Below are 24384 nucleotides of genomic sequence, written 5' to 3'. Positions count from 1 at the left end.
CCCTTGAGAGATATAAGGCCCGCTTAGTTGCAAAAGGATATGGTCAAAAATATGGGATTGATTATGAGGAGACCTTTGCCCCGGTTGCTCGGATGGTCACCGTCCGATGTCTTATAACCGTTGCCTCAATCAATAAATGGAATATCTATCAGATGGATGTTAAGAATGCGTTTTTAAACGGAGATCTAAACGAATAAGTATATATGGATGCTCCTCCTGGAATGAAGTCTCCTAAAGGGAAAGTGCTTCGTTTTCGGAAAGCACTTTATGGTTTAAAACAAGCTCCCAAGGCTTGGTATGATAGGTTTAACTCCGTAATGTTAGAAAATGGTTTTTCATCCTGCTTTACTGATACTGCTTTGTTTGTTAGAAAATCTAATGCAGGGATTGTTATTCTACTACTTTATGTGGATGACATGCTTATAACTGGGAGCGACTCTAAAGGGATTAAAAGCATAAAATCCATTTTAAAGGATAAGTTTGAAATGTCTGACTTGGGTTTCTTAACTTATTTTTTGGGTATTGAGGTAGCATACTCTCATAGAGGATATTTTTTGTCTCAAACTAAGCTTGCATCTGAGATTATTGACAGGTCAGGTATTACAGATGATAAAATTTGTAAAACTCCTGCTATAGTAGGAGCTAAAATGAAGATTGATGATGGTGTTCCTCTCTCCGATCCTACTCCCTACAGGCAACTAGTAGGATCGTTGATGTACCTAAGTATCACCAGACTAGATATCTCACATGCGGTGCATACGGCAAGTCAGTTTCAGCATGCACCAACTTTTGTTCACATGGGTGCTATCTTACGTGTCGTAAGATACCTAAAGAACACTATTAATAAGGGAGTTTTTCTGTCTTCTTCTTCTGAGTTAAAATTAATCGCTTATACTGACTCTGATTGGGGAGGTGACCCAAATAACCGTCACTCCACTACTCGTTTTTGTGTTTTCTTAGGAGACTCATTGATCTCGTGGAGATGCAAGAAGCAGCAAAATGTGTCTCTATCATCAACTGAAGCCGAATATCGTGCCATGGCGACTACTACCATGGAAATTGTTTGGATTCGTCAGTTGCTGGAAGACATGGGGATCAATATTGAAGGGCCTACCAAGCTTTGCTGTGACAACAAAAGTGTGATTTATATTGCTAAAAATCACACTTTTCATGAGCTGACCAAACACATAGAGATGGATTGTCACTATGTTCGGGAGGCGTATCTCAAAGGAACCATTGACCTTCCATATGTCACGTCCGAATATCAATTGGCGGACTTCTTCACTAAAGCCTTGTGTGCACCGCGCTTTAACTTTCTTCTTAGCAAACTCTCGGTCATCCTGCCCTAAGTTTGAGGGGGGGTGTTAAAATATGTACCTAATCATTTAATGTAATATATATATATTTTATATATATAAGGTAATACATATACATATATTAATATATATATATATATATGTATCTACTTATTATATATATAAAATATATATTTTTCTACTTTGTTTAAGCCGTAGGGTAGTTTAGTCTTTTCCCCTATTTTACGCACATTCACTTTATGAATGTGATTGTAATTTAGTTTATTTTTCTTTTTCTTTTTCTTTTTTATTTCTTTTAATTCTAGTACCAAAAGGTACCTTGGGGGGCCCACTCAAATAGACGTTGGGCCCCTCCAACGGTCACATTTGTGACCGTTGGAGGGGCTCCAACGTCTATGAGTGGAGCCCCTCCAAGGCTCCTTTTTGTGGTTATAAATATGGGCTCTCCCCTTTGTATTTCTTCATGGCTTTGAGTCAAAGCCCAAGTGTTTAATAAATTGATTCCATTGTTTTTATGCCTTTGTGCATTTGTGGGTTATTTATGAGTTGTGCCTTTGTGCACAAGTGTTCTTAAGTGTTCTTATTGTGCATTCGTGGTGGGTTTATTATCAAGAATATTAAGGTCTTGATCTTAATATCTTGGTGGAGATACTTTTACTGTTACATACAGTAGCTTCCCTACTAGGGAGCGATAACTTTTGCTATCAATCGGTTTTGACCCTTCTTCAAACAACTGAACTTTATGGTCCATGGGAATATTTGCTGGTTTGGCTCCCAACATTCCCGTTTCCTTAAATAAGTCAAGAACATACTTCTGTTGAGACAAAATCATCCTTTCATGGCTCCTGGCAACTTCTATACCCAGAAAATATCTAAGTGAACCAAGGTCTTTTGTAACAAAGTGTTTTTGAAGATGAGCCTTTGTGGCTTCAATAGCTTTCACATCATCTCCTGTAAGAATGATGTCATCCACATATACCACCATAACAACTATGCCTGAGTTAGTTTTCTTGATAAATAGTGTATGATCTGCCGCTGACCTATTAAAGCCAAAGCATGACATCACTTTAAACAACTTTTGAAACCATGCACAAGGACTTTGTTTTAAGCCATAAATCGCCTTTCTCAATCTACACACCTTCTGACACTCCCCCTCAACCTCGAAACCTGGAGGTTGTTGCATGTAAACGGTCTCAAATAGATCCCCATATAGAAATGCATTTTTCACATCTAATTGGCACAAGCTCCAACCATGTTGAACAGCTACTGAGAGAACAAGACGAATGGTACCCATCCGTGCAATAGGAGAAAAGGTTTCAAAGAAATCAATACCATATGTCTGAGTATATCCTTTTGCTACTAATCTGGCCTTATATCTTTCAATAGAACCATCAGATTTGTACTTTATTGTATATACCCATTTACATCCAACAATGTCAGCATCTGCTGGGGAATCAACTAGATCCCATGTATGCTGAGATATTAAAGCATCCATTTCTTCTTGCATAGCCAGTTTCCAACGGTTATCAAGCTCTGCCTGTTGATAGTTCAGAGGAATAGTTTCAGCAGATAAGGCTGAAATAAAAGTTTTCATCTGATTTCCAATTCTGGCATCGGAGACAAAATGAGATATAGGATATAAGGTACATTGTCGTGTCCCCTTGCGTAGAGCAATACGCCTGTTATCATCATCATGAAGATCACTATTGTCAGTAGAACTTACCTCAGGGGAAGAAGAAGATGAAGACACTTGCGGAGGTGGAGCTCTATGCACACATACCAATGGAGGATTATTAAATCTGAAAGAGGATGAAGTTTGGTTCGGTAATAAGGGCACAAATTCCAAAGGAAAAGGAGGTATAGGTAATGGAAAAGAATCAGTTGGATCAACCTGCAGCGGGGAACCGGTACTAGAGTAATATGGAGTGGATTCCAAGAAAGATACATCTGCACTGACATACTCTCGGTGCGAAATAGGATCATAACATCGATATCCCTTTTGATTTTTGGGATAACCTATAAATATGCATTTTTTAGCTTGAGCAACTAGTTTATCACGGTCAGGGCCAAGTTTGTGTACAAAATAAACACATCCAAATATTTTTGGCGAGAAAGAGAAGAGTGGGGCATTAGGTTTTAGGATATGTAATGGAATTTGATCACCCACAAAAGATGAAGGCATGCAGTTGATCAGATAACAAGCAGTGATAATCGCATCACCACAGTATAACGCAGGAACATTAGATTGAATCATAATGGTCCGGGCAACATCAAGCATGTGTCGATGTTTTCGCTCAGCCACCCCATTTTGTTGAGATGAATAGGCACAAGAAGTTTGGGGTTGAATGCAATGATCTTGGTAAAATTGTAACAAAACTTTTGATTTAAACTCAAGAGCATTATCAGTGCGAACAATCTTGACAATAGGTTCAAAATGAGTTTTTATTTCAAGAATTAAGGATTTGATAATACTTGGAACTTCAGATCGTTCCTTTATTAAAAGCACCCATGACAACTTAGAGAAATCATCAACAATAACAAGATAGTATCGACACTGAGTCCTAGTAGGAATCTTACTAGGACCCCATACATCTGCATGAAGAAGTTCAAAAACTTTATTACTAGACTGACTCTGACTCGAAGGGAACGAACTTCGATGATGCTTGCTCAGCTGACATGCTTCACACTGAAATGATGTAGTGGAAGGAATTTGAGGAAAGAACGAACGAAGCTTTGACAATGAAGGATGACCAAGACGACGATGCCACTGAACAAGACTGAATGAGTGTTCCACTGCAGCATGAACATTACCCACTGGATGATGTAGGTAGTAGACTCCATTTTCTTCATAGCCTCCAGCAATCTTCTTCCCCGTCAGCAAATCCTGAAAATGACAACCCATCGGATCAAATATTACTCTACAATTTTGTTCTTTTGTAAGACAACTAACAGAGAGTAAACTTTGAGGAAAGTTTGGAGCATGAAGAACATTTTTCAACTGTAAGGAGGAGGATATAGAAATATTTCTTTGACCAACAACCGGGGAGGAACTTCCATCGGCTAATGAAACTCCTCGATGAACAGTAATATCCTTTAGATCTGAAAAAACGAGTGAATTTTCATACAAGTGTCTGGATGCACCAGAGTCAATAATTCACTTACTGTCAGTCGGATGAAGATGATTTCCTGTTGAGTAGGCAGCACCAGCTACAGGAGGAGTGGAACTCAAAGGGCGAAGAGTTATCAACTCATCATATTCAACACGACTGAGGGTGATATTGTCACTTGCAGAAATATTATCATGTACATTTGTTGCCTCGAGAGTAGTAACATTTGCTTTAAGAGCATATGACTTTGAAGAAGAAGAGGTTGGCCGACCATGTTTATCCCAGCAACGATCTTCTAAATGTCCAGATTTTCCACATAATGTACATTGAAGCTTTCTTCTGCCTCCCATACTTCGTCCACGACCTCGTCTTCTGATATTATGAATATTTCCACGCCCATAACCAGAGGAGACAACTAGAGCAGATGACTGGGTCACAGGCTGTGATTGTGGAAGAGAGATCGCAAGTCTACTCAGGCGATTGTATGCATCAACAAGAGTAGGTACATCTGATCCAATCAACATTTGGACTTTTGCAACAGAGAATTCTGAAGATAAGCCTGTAAGAAATCGAGCAACTATAGTCTGTTCTTGATGATCCTTCTGCTTCGAACAACAAAGAGGCCTGTGAGCATTGAGCCTTTCAAACACAGCTTTTACTGATGCATAGTACTGGGTCAAGCTCTAATCTCCCTGTTGTAAATTATATATCTCTTGTTCGACTTGCAGGATACGACTCACATTAGTCTCCTTGTGAATACGTATCTCGAAGATTGTCCCACATTTGTTTGGCTGTATTATAGTAAATTAAACCATCTGCAATATGGGTTTCGATACTATTCATGATCCATGACATAACTATGTCATTATCTTCATCCCAAGTAACGTATTTTCCCGCCTTTTCATTGGGTTCGTCTTCCAACAAAATATGTTTTCTACGATGTCCAGACACCGACATCATAAAAGTTCTGGACCACCTGGCATAGTTAGTTTCATTCAACCTTACAGAAGAGTCGTACGAGAAGGGATTGGCAAAAGCCTTATACTCTCTAATATGTTCAATTTTGGAATCACATTTCAAAGTTTCACCCATACTGAATATTTAATTCTATTTCAACAAAAAAAAAATCAGATTTACCCACTTGAATAACAGGTTTTATAATCCCAGCAGCCACACCAGAGATAAAATCTTGACAGGCTTCAAGCAACGCATAAAATAGCGTGTGTGATAATCATGCATCAGCCAGAACCGACGACCAGCATCTATACTCAACACAGAATCCCGCGACAATAAAAAAACTTTCACATAAACAGGATATTTTTCAACACAGCAGAGAAACACGCTTGTTGTTTCCACGACAGAACGACAGTCATAAAAAAATTTCACACAAACAGGATAATTTTCAACACAGCAGAGACTCACGCTTGCTGCTTCCACGACATGAGCACAACTGAAACTAACATGCTTCTTTCACAGCATGAAAAAACAAATCACGACAGCATGAAAAAAAATATCACGACCCAGCAGGGAATCACGGCAGATGCTGAAATCACGACAGCTGTTGCTGAAATCATATTGACAGATGCTGTAAATCACGATAGCTAAAAAAGGAAGCTCATTTCTTCAAGGGACACGATAAAAAATCACGGCAGCAGCACATCTCGATCACAAATAGCAGCACCTAAAATCTGTTATCAGCTGCCAAACCCAAAAATCACGGCAGGTGGAACTCAAGGGCTCAAGGGTTACGACTGCCAGACCTGAAGACATACACCCACGATGCCCCTTAGATCTGATAACAGATCTGGGCCAGATCTGTCATCAGATCTCACGAAAAAAAAATAATACACACCTGGTTCCAATATATTTTTTTTCTCGTTGGTGTAGATCGATTGCAGATTGATCACGATCGATCACGCTCCTGAGATCGTAAGCTTTGATACCATGTTCAAGAATAGATGAGATGCACCGAACCCTAGGTGGAGAGAGAGAGAGGGACGGCTGCACAATAATAGAACTCGTTAACTTGTTATTAGGGCTACTCTCTATGTTAAATAAAGAGAGGCCAAAAAGAATAAATTACATCTAAGTCCATCCTTAAATTAAAATTTCAAATAACCTCTAATCTAAGAAGACTTAAACTTAAAACCACCTATTCTCAACATCTACATCATTTTTAAACATTATATTTTAACATTGGTGTTGTACCATGGATAAACCTTTTGTAGAATATCTACTACATATTCTGGACTACTAAATCTTGATTCAGTATCTTCTTTTTCTAATCCTTCTCTGGCAAAACTATAATCAGTGAAAAGTGATTAGACTTGTTATGAAATGCAAGATTCTGAGGAAGAACTGGATGCACTTTTATTATCATAAATGTAGTAGACTGACATCTTTTCATGCCCAATGTATTCTTGAGGCTTCCTAACCATATCATTTTTGAAAAGTTTTCCTAGCAATGCTCTGTATTCAGCTTCAATACTCAAAGGCGACACTTTTTTTCTTTTGCTGCTCTTACATGGCATCAAGTTTCTTTCCATGCAGTATCCTAAATTAGATTTCTTCTATTGGAACACTTGCTCAATCTACAGCCGAGTTACCTATAATTGGTTAAATTTGTATGCCTGGTAGGATCATTCATATAATGAGCAGACCCTATCTGATAGTGCGCTTTACATATCTCTTAATTCTTTCAAATGTTTTCATGTGTTATAGTAGGAACATGCATAAATAGACATACCTGACTGACTTCATACACAAGGTTAAATTGTGTGATGATCAAGAATGACAGTTAACCAGCCACAAATTGACATGACTGACTTTGTTATTGAAGAACAAGTGCTGATATTTTCATAAACCCCTTGCATCTGGACTTCGATTTTTGAAATACATACTAGCGGTTCTTACCCATATACAATTTGCAGGGTAAGAGAGGTGTTAGAGATTGCAGTGGTAGTTTATAATATAAGCATATTATCAGTTTGCACAATATTTGCAGAAGGGTCATTATATAATCTCAGTAATACAGTAATATATGCAGGAGAAGCCCACATTTATAGCAATGGCAGACTTGTGTTGTGTTGTGATGTGATGTGCTATTATTTTAAATTCTGAAGGATATCTTTGTAAATCAGCCTCTAAACACAAACAATAAAACTTGTGGCATACTTCACATTCATTCTAATGAACAAATTAGCATCAGCATGCTTTTCTCTGATCAATACTCAAATTTTCTTTTTGGCCTGTAACTTCCAATTCTACAGCTCGAGACACTATCAAGAGAGGACTTGGCTTCAAGGTTGACTTTGAACACAGCTGCTGCATCAGTTGGACGACTTCTGTTATCAGATTCTTGTATCACTTTAATGGACGTATGTAAAGCCAACATGGTTATGGGTTTTTGGTAGTTTCTACATTGAGCATTTGCATGTGGTATACTGGCAATGTAGGGGTAGTTTAAGGCAATTAGCTTTTTTCTATGCTGCTTGTGGTGATGGCTTCTTTGATTCTGTTTCTGTACTCAGTGTGGATTAGCTGTATAAGAAAATTTTGTTGGATGCTATAAATGAAGGGTTTAAGGTGTGATATGTTCTGTGATACATTTTGTTTGTTGACTATATGCTTTTGCAATTTTTGAGTCCAAACAAATTTGTGCAAAATTATAAATGGTAAAAGAAAGTCCTCTGGATTTAATGCAAAGGGAAAACAGAAATGTTTGCTTTTCTGACAATCAATATGTCACACTGACTGCCAAATTAAATAAATTTCAAATAACAAAGCCATGCAAATGATTGGAATTAAAGTAAAAAATATCTACCGGGGTATATGCTGGGAAGAGATCAGTAGATGAATGTCCTTGTTGCAGCAAAATGATTAGAATCTTACATTTCAGACGTTCCTACATGTAGCTAATTATCAAACCACTGCAACAAGTAAACACAGCTTGTCTTCCTAAGTTATTTGTGACTGCATCTCATTTGACCCATTTGGGAAATCTACTTCAGTTAAAGTTGATCTGGTGCAGTTAACCACAATCAGCTTAAAAAAATTTGAAATTCTCTTGATCATGTAATGGCATGCAAACTAAATAAATAAAAAGAATCACATGCTATAAATACTTTTAGTAAAGTGAACTTAAAGGTCCAACTTGTAAGCAAAATCAGCATTTTTACTGTACATAAAGAGGGAATTAAAGCAACATGTTAATCTTAATGACATGCAAATGTGAAAGCAGCATATACTCATATTATTCTTAATTGATGATGTGCAGCCATTTGGTCTCTCCAAAGCCTCTCTTTCACATGGTATCAGCACTAAGGTTTAGGTTGGAAACCCAAAGATTAGATAGTATGGACACTCTTCATTCATGCATTCATTCAGTGTTGGGCAAAAAGGAACTAAATGTTGCCAGTAGGTTGTGTTGCTCATTAATGAGTTGATTCAACTCAAAAGGATAACTAACATAAGCAGTTGTATTCATTCTTAAAAATATGTACAAATTTTGGATCACAATAAAATCTATAAATTGTGTAAAATAGATCATCTTTAGTGTTATCTAGTTTGATTCTTCCACTTGTGTTTGGCACTTTAATCCTTGTGCTTCAAGATTCAACTCCAATTACCTCCCAATCCATGGTTGGCATTCTCGGGACTCGGTCTCTAATCAACCACTCCTGACTCAGTGTCTTGGCAGAGCCACAGTTTTTAATTAATTTAGTAAATATAAATAAGAAACATATATTTTATATATACAAATCTCTTTTTCAACAGTATATTCATTTAAATGTGGATATTTTCATTCATTACATTTATGTAAATACGTAAACATAATATATATGTGTCTATATATGTAATATATTATTTTTTATCAAGTCAATTAAGTATATTGTCTTTAACTACCTATTTAATGATGCAGCTAACTTTGGTAGGAATTTGTTGACTTAGCCATTTAGTTGCATGCAGTCCATGTTTTTTCATAATACTTAATTGCTAATTAAGACTAAACCAATTTCTAAGGTAAGTCTAAGCACAGTTTCTCATGCCCAATCAAATATACCTTCTTTAATGTGCATTTAATTCTTAACCTCTCTCTCTCTCTCAAACTTAAAAAAGAGATGAGATGACTGACTTGGGTGAGTCTAGAAAAAACTCAGTTGATTTGTCTGAGTCTTGGCTGACTCGGCTGAGTTTAGTTCTCACTGATCAGTCCACTTTTTTAATCAGTTAAATGTAACGACCCCAATTGACCCTCGTAAAAATAGAACTTTTTTTTTAAAACAATTGCGAAAAACACTCCCAAGGATCCGAGGCACATCACAGATTTAATATACCAAACCACAAACCATCCCGTGCATTAAATCAACTTTATTTATTTAATCAATAAGTCAAATATCAAAGACATAAAAGTTGTTTATATCAATTCGAGCTATCTTGTCAGAACTCAGAACACCAGTCACAACTCTCGTAGCCTTCAGCTAGTGCCTTTAAAACAATTTTAAGAAAACGGGTAAAAACCGAAGTCCTCGTACGAATTCCTCTAAAAATCCAAACAGTAAAGGAAATAGCATAAACAAATTCATGCATAAATTTCAGAGGAATAGCACAAGCAATAACTTACCACAATCATTTTACTATTCAAGCATTTAACCAGATATCATGCAGAATCAAATATTATGCAAAGCCAAATATGCATAGATGCATGAACTAATGTTGAACAGTAAAATATGCATAATTCAATGCATATCATGAATAACTTATTAAGTTATTTATCAAAGTTGTTTTCACAAAAATTTAATTTTTACTTTTCCTTAAACCCGCGGATAATTAAAACGGGCACAGATTTTAAAAGTTTAAGTTAAGTTCTCAGTTGTAGCTTAACACATAATTTGTACTTTATTACTGGGTTTCATACTTGTTCCTCGACCGATATCAGAAATCAACATCTAATGCTGGGATATCAGGAAAATCAACATCCATTGACGCTACTTTCTTGGTATACCAATAACTACAGTTGAGTTAACACCACCACCCCAGGCAAAGTGGTTGAATCTTCTTAAAACTATGGTTGGTAGGTGAACCACCATTTCAGGTTCTGGGGCACAATCGCACACAGAGTTTTAGTATTCTCACGGTCTTCCATAACCGCCATCCAAAATTCCCACACTGTGGAAGGGACATCAAGAAAGAGATTAATTACACTATTTGGTGCCTTTTACCATTTTAAATAAATTTTGAATTCTTTACACGAACCATTTTGTAAATCAACATGCAAAAATAATTTTGAGCTCTGACCCTCACAACTTAACAATGTAATTACATTTGGAAAACCAATAATTTCTAGAAATAAATTTTGCAAAACATAACTAAAATCAACATTCGGAGCAACACATGCTTCTGGCCTACACGGCCGCAGTGGTTCACATCTGTCTACCAACACATCTTAAAAGTGATTTATGCATCTTTGCAAAATTTCAGTGAACATGCAACACGCATTGTTTCTAAACATGTTCATAATGCACGTTCAAAACATACAAAATGAGTGCACATGAAGCCAAACGTGTTCCTGAATCACCATCCTCTTGCACCATTTTTTTAAGATGTGGACATTGTTCAGCTTAATGGTGTTGAATTTCACTTATGCCTTTTTTAAGATAAATTAATTTTTATGAAAAAAGGAGGTGAGAATTGTTGCAAAATAAAAATAAACACAATGCCCAACAATTATACATATTACATGCCTCAACAGTCAACACTCCCCCTCAAACTGAAGATGATGTGAACACAATCATTCTAAGTTTGAAAAGGAATGTTTGAAATGCTTTAAGGGACCAACTCTTAGTAAAATAATCTGCTATATGATGAATTGTCCCAATGTATAACAAAGAAATAATCCCCTCCAAGTATGCTCTCCAAGTAAAGTGACAATTTATCTCAATGTGCTAGGTCCTCAGAAACTACGCAAGAAAATTGAGATGAGCAAATTGAATTAGCATAAACCTACATGTAAGAAAATTGACAATTATTGCTGAAAAAGAAAGATAGTAAATGGTTAATTACTATGCTTAATAAAAAAGAAATTGAATCATATAGAAAGGACTGACAATTTGGTGCGATCAAATTCAATATGATGCAGCTTTTTCACTGACTCGTGGGGCATAATGTGTTGGTTTTATTGAAAAAATTAACACAATAAATTGTGTTGTATCAATAGTGCTGCATTTTCTCCTAGCAAACGCTTTTCTTAATTTTCATCTTTTTTTTAACTCTTCAGTTTCTCTTTATAATTTCCATTGAAATCTTACAGTTTTCTTCTTTTGAAACCCTATTTTGTTCTAAAGTGTCATGTATTTATTGTTTGCCCATGCATTATTAGTGAAATTATGGTTAAACTGGTTAGGTGAATGTAAAAGACATTCACTAAGATAGTGATCCACCCATTGATCTTACTTTTCTTTGTACTTTCTTTGTACAATTAGTTGGGTCAATTGGCTATTTTATCATTACCTTCTGTTTTTAGGTTTTGGTACTTAGGGAGAATATTGAAGGGTGAAAGAGTGGTGACGCTAAGAGAGGAGATGCTAGAGAAGAGTAGAAGAGGGGGGAGAAATAAAGTCACATGAGAATAATACGTAAATGGCTTATCTATTTCCATTAGCATATTGCATATACACAAGCTACAAGTTTCCCGATCATAAAAAAAATGACATATCCCTGCATAAATGAGACAACAAGATAAGCCAATTAGGAATTACTAATCACAAAAATGCCCTTATAAGGCTCTCACTCAAGTTGAAACATATATTTTATGTATCCCCTACTTTGCCAAAATTCCTTTAAGTCATGAATTTTCAATTGCGTCAATGAAGATACTGGTTAGTTTGTGTTTAGTCTTTACATAATGGAGCGCAAAATATTTTTTGTTTTACTACGTTCTCTCCAACAAGAAGATGGCCAATCTCTAGGTGCTTATTTTCTCAAGATATTCTGAATCAGCTCTAATATGAACAAGTGGATTGATTATCACAAACAAAATCAATAGAAGCTTTACCTTAACTCCAATATTATTGTGCACTTTATCCATAAACTTTGATATGCACAATGTGCGACAACCCTGTATTTTGTCTAGAGAGAGCATTTTGTTTGTTACTCCTCCATATAACATTAGCCTACAGGGGGCAGCATACAATATCCAGTCATGGATTTTCCTTCTTATTCCTGATCTGAGGCAATCAGTGTCTGCATGTACATTCACTTCAGGGTTACTATGGTCTACTGAAGTATTCATATTTCTTGACCATTTAAAAAAAAAACTTCAACTGCCTTGATTGGTTTCAAAGGAGTGTATATGAATCAGCATTTGTTTTACAAAATGTAGGGACTCAGTTATGCATTTTAAGTCGAGTTGTCACTTTGGGCACGGGTAGTTTCCATATGGTATGGTATGATTTGGCAGACTCCCCAAAGATTGATGTAAATCATGAAACATCTTCTGCTTGCTTTAATCATCCATAACTAGGGATGGCAGTGTGTAATGAAATGAAATGGTGGTCTTCCACAAACGCACTTGAATCTACCAAAAGAGTGTCTATAATGACACTTCAAGCAAACCCATAAAAGGGTATAAAAGAAAGAGCACAACAAAGAAATAATAAATCTTTATTAATAATGAAAATGCTTATGAAGCATTAAAGTAAAATACATTGAGGGGTTCGCCCCTATTTATACAAAGAAGAGGGAGAGAGGAGAGCTCATTTGGAGCTCTCCCAAGAAGAGTCGTTAGACTCTAGTCCAACGGCTCTTATTATAGCCGTTGGACTAGAGTCCAACGGCTACAAGTCAATCAAGTTCCAACTAGGAACTTGATTGGAAAACAATCTAGTTCCTATTGAACTAGATACTAAAAAGAAACAAAAAAATATTAAAGAAAAATATATATAATAATAATAATATATATTATTATTATATATATTACAATTTATATACAGTTTACATTTTAACACTCCCCCTCAAACTTACGGTACAATGAGCGAAAGTTTGTCTAAGATGAAGTGAAATCTGGGAGCAGCGAGAGGCTTGGTGAAAAAGTCTCTTAATTGGTACTCTGATGTAACATATGGCAGATCAATTGTTCCATATAAGTATTCATCTCTGACATAGTGACAGTCTATCTCGATGTGTTTGGTGCGCTCGTGAAATATCCGGTTGCTTGCAATGTAGATCGCACTTTTGTTGTCACAATACATTTTTGAAGCTTATGTCGCTTCAGCTCCCATATCTGCTAGTAGGCGTCTGAGGCAAACAACTTTTATAGTGGTGGTTGTCATGGCTCTGTATTTGGCTTCGGTAGAAGAAAGAGAGAGTTTGTGTTGTTTCTTGCATCTCCACGAAATTAAGAGTTCACCTAAGAATACACAAAAACCAGTGGTTGAGTGCTTATTATTGGGATCATCTCCCCAATCAACATCAGTATATGCAAGTAAATTTAAAAACGATGAAGCAGACAAGAAGAGTCCTCGTAAAAAAGAGAACTTTAAATATCTAATAATACGCAAAACTGCTCCCATATGCATAAAGGTGGGAGCATGCTGAAACTGACTGTCTGTATGAACTGCATGTGCTATATTTGGCCTAGTAATGAAAAGATAAGAAAGGGCTTTGATAAGCTGTCTGTAAGGAGTAGGATCATCAAGAAGTTCTCCATCATCAATTCTCATTTTAATATTGACAACTTCTGGAGTGTCTACTTTCTTATCATCTGTGAAGACATTAAATACCTACAAGGGGAATAAGCAACTTCAATTCTTAAAAAAATATCTTAATAAACCTAAATCAGTCATTTCAAAATGAGTTTTAAGAAGTTTTTTGATGTTTTCAACTCTCTATTTATCGCCTCTGGTGATGATCATGTCATCCAAATCAGTGTCAGTCAAACAGGATTGAAAACTAATATTAAGCATAACCTGACTAAACTTATCATACCAAGCTTTTGGTGCTTATTTAAGACCATAAAGAGCTTTTTCTAAACGAAGAACTTTACCCTTAGAAATACTAATATCAGGTAGGGCTTTCATGTATACTTCTACTAGGTTTCCATTTAGAAATGCATTTTTGACATCCATTTGAAATATGGGTCATTTTCTAATAGAAACCAAGGCAATTAAGGTTTTGATAGTGGTCATACGAGCAACTGGGGCATAGCCTTTGGCCACTAGTCGGGGTTTATATCTTTCAAGAGTTCCATCACTCTTGGTTTTAACTTTGTAAACTCAGCGACAGCCTATAGGTTTCTTACCTAGAGGAAGATCTTGAATAGTCTAAGTAGAAGCCTTTTCAAGTGCATCCAACTCAGTTTTCATGGCTTCTACCCATTCTACATGATTTTTGGCTTGAGAGTACGATGATGGTTCCTCATATGAGTATATTAATGCAAGAATTGTCTTATATGTGGGTGAAAAAGATTCGTATGACACAAGTTTTCGGGAGGCCTCGAAACTCGAGATGACCTTCTGGTGGATACTTCGGAATATTTTTCTAGTGCATATAGAAGATTTGACTCTTCGTTTAGAATATTGTAAACCAACATCCCTATGGATTTGCTCTTCATTGTCATCATTGTGTTCGAGATCAATCGTACTTTGATCATTGCCAAAGTCACATTAAAGATCATATTCAATAGGTTTTGAGATCAAACCTGTAACGACCCCAAATCATACCCCTTGAAAATGCAGATTTTTTTTTTTTACTATTGCGGAAGTCTTCCCAGAAACCCAGGGGCTTTACAGTTTCACTCCCAATTGGATAAGACAACCAACCACAATAGAGCTTACAATTATCATCCATACCAAACCAAACCTTTATTGATCTAATGAGTGATAAGTCTCGAGGCAAATGCATAAATGAAATTCAGAGTGCAATAACAACTAAATTAAACGAAAGAAAATAAAAGAAAACTGAGCCACGTTGTCCATATGTGATCTGTCTAGTAAGTGTGTGACACCCGTAATTCCTCCAGAAGCCAGTCGCTTCACTGATCACCTGCGGCTGAGAAAAACCACAAATAGAGGATGTCAGATATCTGAAGAATTCTACGTACAGATCCTTCTAATGAAAATAAATGAGCATAAAGAACACATATACGATTTCATGCAATAATTCAGAGGAATGCAATTAGAACAATTACATAATTCAAATTAAGCATTCATGCAACGTTTATTAAGCATGCAAGAACATTAATCAACAACAGGAATTACAATTTAAGTAAACAAGACATTTAACATGCATTAGAAATTAAGCATCATGCATCCACCAACATGTAACAATTAAGAGAACAGATAAAATATGCATGTCCTAATGCATAGTAGGATCATGCATGATTTATGTGCAATACATGAACACCTTATTATCTTTCTTTAAAGTTTTTCTTCTCATATGCATGTCTTATTAAATACATACAATTCAAGTTCATCTTTTTAATTACTGTTGCCCACGAATACACCAAGTGAGTATAATTTCTCTGAGGTCAAGTTAGGTTCCTAAAGTAGCTTAACACACAATTTGTATTTTATTACTGGGTTCCAAACTTATCTCTCGACCGAATCATCTTCGGAACATTAGACTTCCACATCTAATGTCGGGACACTAAGGACCTCCACATTCAATAGTGTTACTTTCTTGATATACCAAAACAACAGTGGTGTCGAACACACCACTCCCAGGTAAAGTGACAGACTCTTCCTAAAACCGTGGCCAGGAGAAAGAACCTCAATATCGGGTTCAGGGATCAAAGTAAAGCACACGGAATTTTTGTATCCTCGTGGTTCCCCAAAATCGAACATCTAAGATGCTCATTCTTTCGATGGGAAATCTCAGTACACTCATTACACTGCTCTTATTCATTATCTTTTTATTTAAAGGTCATTTATTAAGTTTTGCAATTCAGCATGCAACAACAAAAGTAAAGACTCACATCTACCCCTGCGAGAGTCATCACGGGACTATCGCCCGCCAAAAAAAGCATAGAAAAGTGTAAACACAATGCAATAACAATAGATATATTTTTACGATGTATTTTAAAATAAATAAAGAGGGAGCAACTAAGGCTCGAGGCTTTCCAGGCCTGCAATGATTCTTTCCGATCATCGCTGCATCCATATACCAACAACCACAGGTAACATACCCCAATGCATTACTTTTGAATGCTTTATCATGTATATCCATGTATACAAAATTAAAGATATACATGAATTAGTAAAATTCACATGTGCATGAGCTCACAATTTCATATTCATCGCATGCCTTCATTCAATACAAATGTCCATGTCTAATGCATGATTCCATTTAATACTGGTATTCATGTAAATGCATGCTTTCACTCACAAATCATTCTAAACACACTTGTGAACACCTCATGCAATCCCTTAAATGTACACCCATATCAATTCCATGTATGCTCATACTAGAAAAACAACCATGTGATTACCACTTTTAGCCTAGCATAGGATGTTCAGCTTTAGCATTGGAAACTACTTGTTTGAGTACAATCGAAAATAATTACTTGTTTAGCTAAAGCATGGCAACACCCATCACCCCTTCAGTCACGTTGCAATCATAGATGCATGCCTAAGGTTATCTTATAGCATATGAATGTTAGATAGGCATGATAGGAAGCATAAACATCAATTCAATCATACTGCTAAAAAAAATCATCATATCTGAATCCATTATGTACACACATAAGCATTTATATGTGTATGGAATCAGCACAACCTGTGCAGATTCTGAATCCACATATATATATATATATATAGGGTGTCTTTTTTTTTATAAGGGTTTACACCCAGCCAATACAAGCAGTCAGCACAAAAGGTTCAAACAGGGCTTCGAATCAATACTCCACATACCCAAAAGAGCATAACAACAACATTGCTATGCTGTAACACAGATGCAACAGTCAAATACCCACAGGCAATTCAACAGGACACAAGAAGTCAAGAACCACAAGAAATCAGGTTATCGCCCCTTACCACCTATCATGATTCTTGATAAAACTTCACCAAAATCAATGACAACCCCTAGAAAACTATACCAGCATGCTTCTCAGACAAAAACGATATCAAATATGCCAAACCCAAACATCAAAGCATATCGATAAGCTCTACAGAATCAAAATTTTCAAATCTGATCTCTAGACTGTCGATATCTAGAAAAGCTTACAAAAAAAATCATATAAGGTCACCTCAGATGAAGCCAATTCTTGATTCTAAAATCTTCTAAATTTGAGATTTAGTTCACCCCAACAGTACTCAGCCGACCCTAGGTCGGCTGGAGCCCAACAGCATTGAATTAGGGGTTTCTTTTTCTTTCTTTTTTATAGGACATGACCCAGCCGACCCAATCAGCTGAGTCTGTCGTGCAGTAGAACCACCCAGCCGACCCAGTCGGCTGGGGCTGACTGTCTAATAGGCTCAGCCGCGTGTGGATTGGCTGGAGCCCAATAGCATCTGAGCCAAAGTTTTTCCTCTCTTTTTTTGAAAACAAGAAACGTTCGGCTGGGTCTGGCTTACAGACACACCTTCTCAGCCGACTCATGCCCTGTTACTGCACATCTTTTTTTTTCAAGGATTCCATCCAAAAAAAACAACACAAAATCGAACCGGGGTTCGATTTCCCATCCATTTTCACAAGAGGGGACCCGTACCTCAAAAGAAATCTGACGCTTGGGGGGAGGGGGGGGGGACCCAGGGATGCCGACGGCGAGGAACGGGGCTGTCGACCGAGGGTGACTGCTGGAGAGCAAGGTCAGAGAGAAAAGGGAGATGGTGACGGGGAGGTTGCTGCAGCGAGGGGAAAGACGCTCCCACCGACCTCGTCTGCTCCGGCGCCGCGAAGGCGTTCGAGAGGGAGGCAGAGAGAGAGTGAAGGAAGAGAGGAGAGTGGGGGAAGAGGGGTTCGGGACTCCCTTTTGTAGGAGGGACGCCTCCCGAAAAGGAAGGAGGATTTTTTCCTTTCCCCGATGGTTGCGCACGACTCCTCCCCTTGCGTTCATCGCGTTAGGGTTCCTTCAGAACCCTAACAGCAAAAAAATCTCCTTTTTATCGGGCAGACCCCTGCCCTTTTAACTTAAGTTTTTTTTTTTCGTTTCATAGGGCACGGTCTGGGTCCGAGATCCAGGATCCAGACGCGGTCTGGATTCTGGATCCACGACATCTTTGCGAAATGGATCCGTAGGTCGGATCCAAATGGATCCAACTGCGGATCCTCGCGTAGTAGCATTTATTTGAAAGCAAAAATTGAGGTTATTACAAAATCTATTAGGAAAGAATATTCAGTGACTTCCTTAGGTTTTTCAAAATCAAGGAAGCTTTCTTTTTCAAGGAAAGATACATTTCTTGATACATATAGTTGTTTATTTTGAAGGTCAAAACACCTATAGCCTTTTTTATTATCGGCATATCCTAAAAAGGCACAGGGAATCACACGGGGAGAGAGTTTGTCATTTTTTCTAGTAAAAACAAAACACTTGCATCCAAACACTCTCGATCTAGAGTAATCCGGAGAAAGATTCACAAGTATTTCAATTGGAGTTATATTTTTCAAAAAGGAGGATGACATTTGATTAATAAGATAAGTAGCAGTTAGTACACCTTATGTTCAAAATTCCTTTGGAACATGATTTGCTATTAATAAAGTCCTAGTTGTTTCCATGATGTGTCGATGTTTACGTTCGACCAGTCCATTTTGTTGTGGTGTGTATGGACAAGATCTTTGATGCGTAATGCCATGTAAACTGAGATAATTTTTGAATTCTTTAGATATAAATTCTTCTCCTGAATCTGTGCAAAAAAATGATATATCAATTTGAAATTTGTTTTTAACCATGTTACGAAATGATTGAAAGTATGAAAAGACTTCTGATTTATGTTTAAGGAAGTAAATCCAAGTATGCCTAGAAAAATCATCAACAAAAATCACATAATATGCAAATCCACCATTTGAAACAATTAGTGCAGGACCCCAAACATCCGAACGTACTAATTCAAATGGTCTGGAAGAAATAAAGGTTCTATCACGAAATGATCATCTTTTCATTTTGCCAAGAATACAGTCTTTACAAGTAAAATTTTTATAATTACAAAATTTTTGAAGACTAGAAAAATGTTGGATTTTGGCCATATGAGGATGACCAAGTCTTTTGTCTCACAAATCCAACTCTATTTTCTGAATATTATAACAGAAAGCATTCTTAGACAATTCCAAAAAATCCATGTAATAGAGTCCTCCTCTATGGCCTTCCCTAATCAGCTTTCCTGACTGGTGATCCTGTATCCAACAACCATGAGAAGAAAATGAGACATTACATCCATAATCAGTTATTTGAGAAACAAATAAAAGATTTAAATTCAGTTTAAGAATATATCTAACTTCTGGAATAAAAAATTCTTAGTTTTATGGTCTTTTTCAAAATTTTCTATTCTTTCTATTTCAAGAGTGGCTCCATTAGTTGTAAAAACTTTTGACACACTTGACTTATTTTTTAAACATTCGGATAAGCTATTGTCATTTGGGGTCATATGAAAAGAAGCACTAGAGTCAAAAAGCCAAGGAAAGTTACCTAGATCGGATAAGGATGAAACAACTGCTCCAGTTGAGGCTTCAAATGAGGAGGAAGCTCTTTTGATAAGGGGTTGAAGAATCTCCATCAATTGAGCCATAGAAACCGGTGCATCTTGATCTTTGGGTTCCGATCCAACAGTCGTAGCTCTCTCTTCTCTTAGCTCTTTAAGTTTAGGACATTGAGGCCTATAATGCCCTAGTTCATGACAATTGTGACAAATGACTTTTCTCTTGTCAAAGTCACCATTTTGTCTGTTGAAATGAGGTGACCTATAAGAGCGTACATGATTACTCGGTCTAGACACAACTAGAACGGAATCATCTTCTAGTTTTGGAGTATTCTTTTTAATTCTATTTTCCTCCATAGTTAGTTCCTCTATAGTATCAACGAGAAAGGGAACTTTTTCTCGATGAAGAAGAGTCGATTTAGTCGACTCAAATTTCGGTCTTAAACCATTTATAAATTGATAAAAATGCTTCATATCAAGTTGTTTTTTACGGAGGTCAATGTCTTCGGAACAATGTTATTTTGGCTCTAAAAGAGTCAATTCTTCCCAAAGTTTGGACAACTCATTGTAATATTCCCGAATGGTTTTATCCTTTTGAGTCATTGTCCGAACTTTGTCTTGTAAATTGCACACATGTGCAATATCTTTGAGGGAATACATATTTTTAAGATATTCTCAACCCTTATCGACATGTTTGAACTTAGCAAGACTAGAACATTTTTTAATGTCTACGCTATTAATTTGTCATTTCATAATTTTTGCATGCCCTATCCTCCATTCTTTTCATAAGTGGCCAACGCCTTGCTCTTCTCCTCTTTCGTTAGAGGAACTTCTTTATCATCCTCCTTTTTGGTGAGAGATAATTTAGGTTTTGAATAGGAACCATCAACTATACCCCATAGCCCTTTTCCCCAAATGTGGTGCTTCATAATTGAAGCCCATATTACATAATTAGTATCATTTAGCTTCATGAGTATGATGGTGATCTTATCATTGTCTTCCATCTTTTACAAGGGTGAGAAAGAAATAGATGAGAGAAGAGAAAATAGAAGAAAAGAAAATACTAATTTTTGTAGCAAGAAGTTTCTTCAATATCCTCATTTCTTCAACGAACCTTCTTGAGTCAAGAACAAGGTGATGAAACACCTTTTGCAAGTGAGGGGCACGGAAAACGAGGCAAAAGCTCTTCAAGATCTAAGATCTCCACGGCTCTGATACCATGTAATGAAATGGTGGTCTTCCACAAACGCACTTAATCTATCAAAGGAGTGTCTATAATGACACTTCAAGCAAACCCATAAAAGGGTATAAAAGGAAGAGCACAACAAAGAAATAATAAATCTTTATTAATAATGAAAATGCTTAAGAAGCATTAAAGTAAAATACATTGAGGGGTTCACCCCTATTTATACAAAGAAGGAGAGAGGAGAGCTCATCTAAGAAGAGTCGTTGGACTCTAGTCCAACGGCTACAAGTCAGTCAAGTTCCAACTAGGAACTTGACTGAAAAACAATCTAGTTCCACTAAAAAAAACAAAAAAATATTAAAGAAAAGTATATATTTAATAATAATATATTATTATTATATATATATATTACAATTTATATACGGTTTACATTTTAACACTGTGGACCAGGGGGAAACCAGGCCCCGCCTCGCCCCGTCCCGTTTGGACCTGGGATGGAGGACATGAAACAGAAAATGGATCTCGGGGATAGAGGTCAAATCAAAACTCGTGCGAGGATGGAGGCGGGGATGGACTTATTTTTGCCCCCTTCCTGCCTTGCCCCGCCCCATCCCCTATCCCCATTAAGGAAACTACTAGTATACCCTTATACATATTATAAAATCATATATATATATATATATATATATTCTTAACCTTAACATAAAACCCTTTCTCGAATCTCTCCTCTCCCCTTCCTCTAACGAGCCATGCGAGCTCCCATTTCTCTTCTCTCCTTCCTCTAACGGGGGAAGGCAGCAGTGGCAGAAGGACCGGGGAAACGGGGCCCCGCCTCACCTCGGCCCGTTTGGACCGGGGATGGAGGATATGAAACGGGGAATGGACTGGGGATGGAGGGGAAAATTTTTAGACAGGGCGGGCGTGAAAACCTTGTCCCCCGCACCCACCCCGGCCCACTGCCATCCCTATCCATAACCAATTCTATTGCCAGTTTGACTTGTGCACATTCTTCTCTTTCAATTCATCTTGGACCACAGCTACCAATTATGTAAACATCAATCTAATTTCTCAAGAAGCTTGAAATTCTCTTTTTCAATCAGTGTTTGTCAGGAATTTGAGAAAGAGAAAATCTGCAAAGGCCAAGAGGGAAAACAGCAAAACATGCAAAACATATATGAAGCTAATATTTTAAAAATTGTAAATTATGCACTCAGTTACTAATATGAGAATATGTGCTTTTTTGAAATAATAGGTCTGCACTGAGTTTCTAATATGAGAATATGTGCTTTTTTGAAATAATAGGTCCAAAGAATATTTAAAACAATCATAGTTCTTTATTAAAAAGGGTTTGCTGCTGTGACCGAAATTAAGTGTTTCACCGTGCACATAAATATAATAGGGTTCAGTTGCAAATTACTATTTGACTAGAATCATCATAGGTGCACTTGTATTTCTCATGTTGATGTTGGTTTAATAATGCTTGGTTCTAATTATTGTTTTGCTTAGATCAAGGTTGCCAAACTAGAAAGTGGAAGCGAGAAGCGATGCATTTTAAAATGTATAGGAAGCGGGAAGTGAGGAATAAAAAAAGCAATATAATCAAAATAGAATGCAAATAAAAACTAAAATAAAAGTGATTATTCTTAAATTTCATCAAGTTTTGGAAGCGAGGAGTATCGCGCTTTCGAAGCGAGTTTCCGGGAAGCGGTTTTCCCACTTATCTAAGAAGCTTCAGGTAACTCTGGCTTATATCATGATGAATTTGAGAACAAAAACATGCAAGCATTAATCTGAAAATCATTCTACTATATCAATAAGATCCATAAACTGGATTACTACGTACAAAAAGTTGAGTTGTGCTCTCAATTGTGACAGTATCTTTTGCTAACTTTTCAAAAGTAGTATAGAACTCTGATGAATGAAATCTCAAGCCTATGGTGTTTTCTTCTGTCTGAATGTGTATCTTTTTCTTGCAGACCAATGATTATTGTGCTATTCCTCAACAGTTGAAGGATCAGGTTGGAGATCATTACCCTGGTGCACGCCGGGCATTTTTGAAGTCTGGAGGAGATTTTCCTTTTCTTTCACGCCCGGATGAGGTCAACCTGCATCTTCAGGTGCCATGATGCATTCCAGATTTTTAAGTCCTTGAGTACTTGATACTGAATCTGCATTTCTAAAGGCATTCTTTATTAGAAAATGTTATGTTTTGTTATGCATGACCAAAAATTCTGACAGCAAGTTTTAGTCCTTTATCATATGATATGTGAAGTAAGGGATGCAGATTTTTGTTGAATTAAATTCTAGACATGGCCTGCATCATGCTTACAACTCTCCAGATATCAGTCTGAAGTCAGTTCTTCAACCGGTCAGCACACCTTATATATTGTCCTATAAAATGGATATTAAGGGTGCGTTTGATTGCCCTCGAGATCCTTAGATCTCTTGGCTCAAGGTGGGTCGGGCATGGGGCCCACACAAAGTCTGACCCTCAAGCAATAGAGAATCCCTTAAAACAAAAAATAAAACAGACATTTTTGGTCCTTTTTATTCTTTTCGGGGATCCCTCAACATAGACTATTAGTTTCGGATTTATATATAAAGAGCAATATAATTAAAAGAGATATAAAGAGAAATCCAAGATTTAGGTGCTGGGATCTCAAAGATGATAATGTAAAAAAAGTGAAAAAATATTACTTAAACAAGAAGAGTGGAATTGGATGGTTTATGCTGACCAACTTTAGTAGCAGTTGACATGTAGAATCAAGTTGGTTGTCAAACCAGTGCTTGATGAGACTAAGGGCAGATGTCATATGCATAAAGAAACTTGGTGGTGGAATGAAGAAGTTCAAAAGTCAATCAAGGATAAGAAAGTATCATTTAAATACAACAACAACAACTACGCCTTCATCCCAAAACAATTGGGGTCAGCGATATGAACCAAAAAGAAATTCATTTTGGGTCTTCCACATGAATCCTTTTCCTCCAATCATTTCTATCCAACGCCATGTCCTCGGTGAGGTTCAAAGCATTCACATCCTAGTTGGTTTGGAGTATTTCAATAAAATTAAAACTATCAGTATCACTGATAAGTTAGTATTGGTTGGATGTGAAGTTCTTGAGAAAGACAAAATTCAGCAAGCCCTAGT

At 36.8% G+C, this 24384-nt stretch overlaps 1 protein-coding gene across 3 annotated transcripts in view; it reads left to right on the top strand.

The window, feature by feature from the left end:
* LOC149836368 (alpha/beta-Hydrolases superfamily protein) overlaps window positions 1–24384 on the top strand; it is a 124734-nt gene that overhangs the window by 80457 nt on the left and 19893 nt on the right. For all 3 annotated transcript variants that reach the window (XM_090009177.1, XM_090009175.1, XM_090009176.1), the window contains exons 6-7: window positions 7693–7800; window positions 23212–23352. In XM_090009177.1, coding sequence (XP_089865303.1) covers window positions 7693–7800; window positions 23212–23352 — 249 coding nt within the window. The remainder of the gene's footprint in view (window positions 1–7692; window positions 7801–23211; window positions 23353–24384) is intronic.

This window comes from Nuphar pumila, chromosome 6 (assembly GCF_984573655.1).
Source record: "Nuphar pumila chromosome 6, dmNupPumi1.hap1.1, whole genome shotgun sequence".
Classification (NCBI taxonomy): Eukaryota; Viridiplantae; Streptophyta; class Magnoliopsida; order Nymphaeales; family Nymphaeaceae; genus Nuphar; species Nuphar pumila.
The sequence above is the reverse complement of the archived record's forward strand: the minus strand, read 5'-3'. Positions and strand labels throughout refer to the sequence as shown.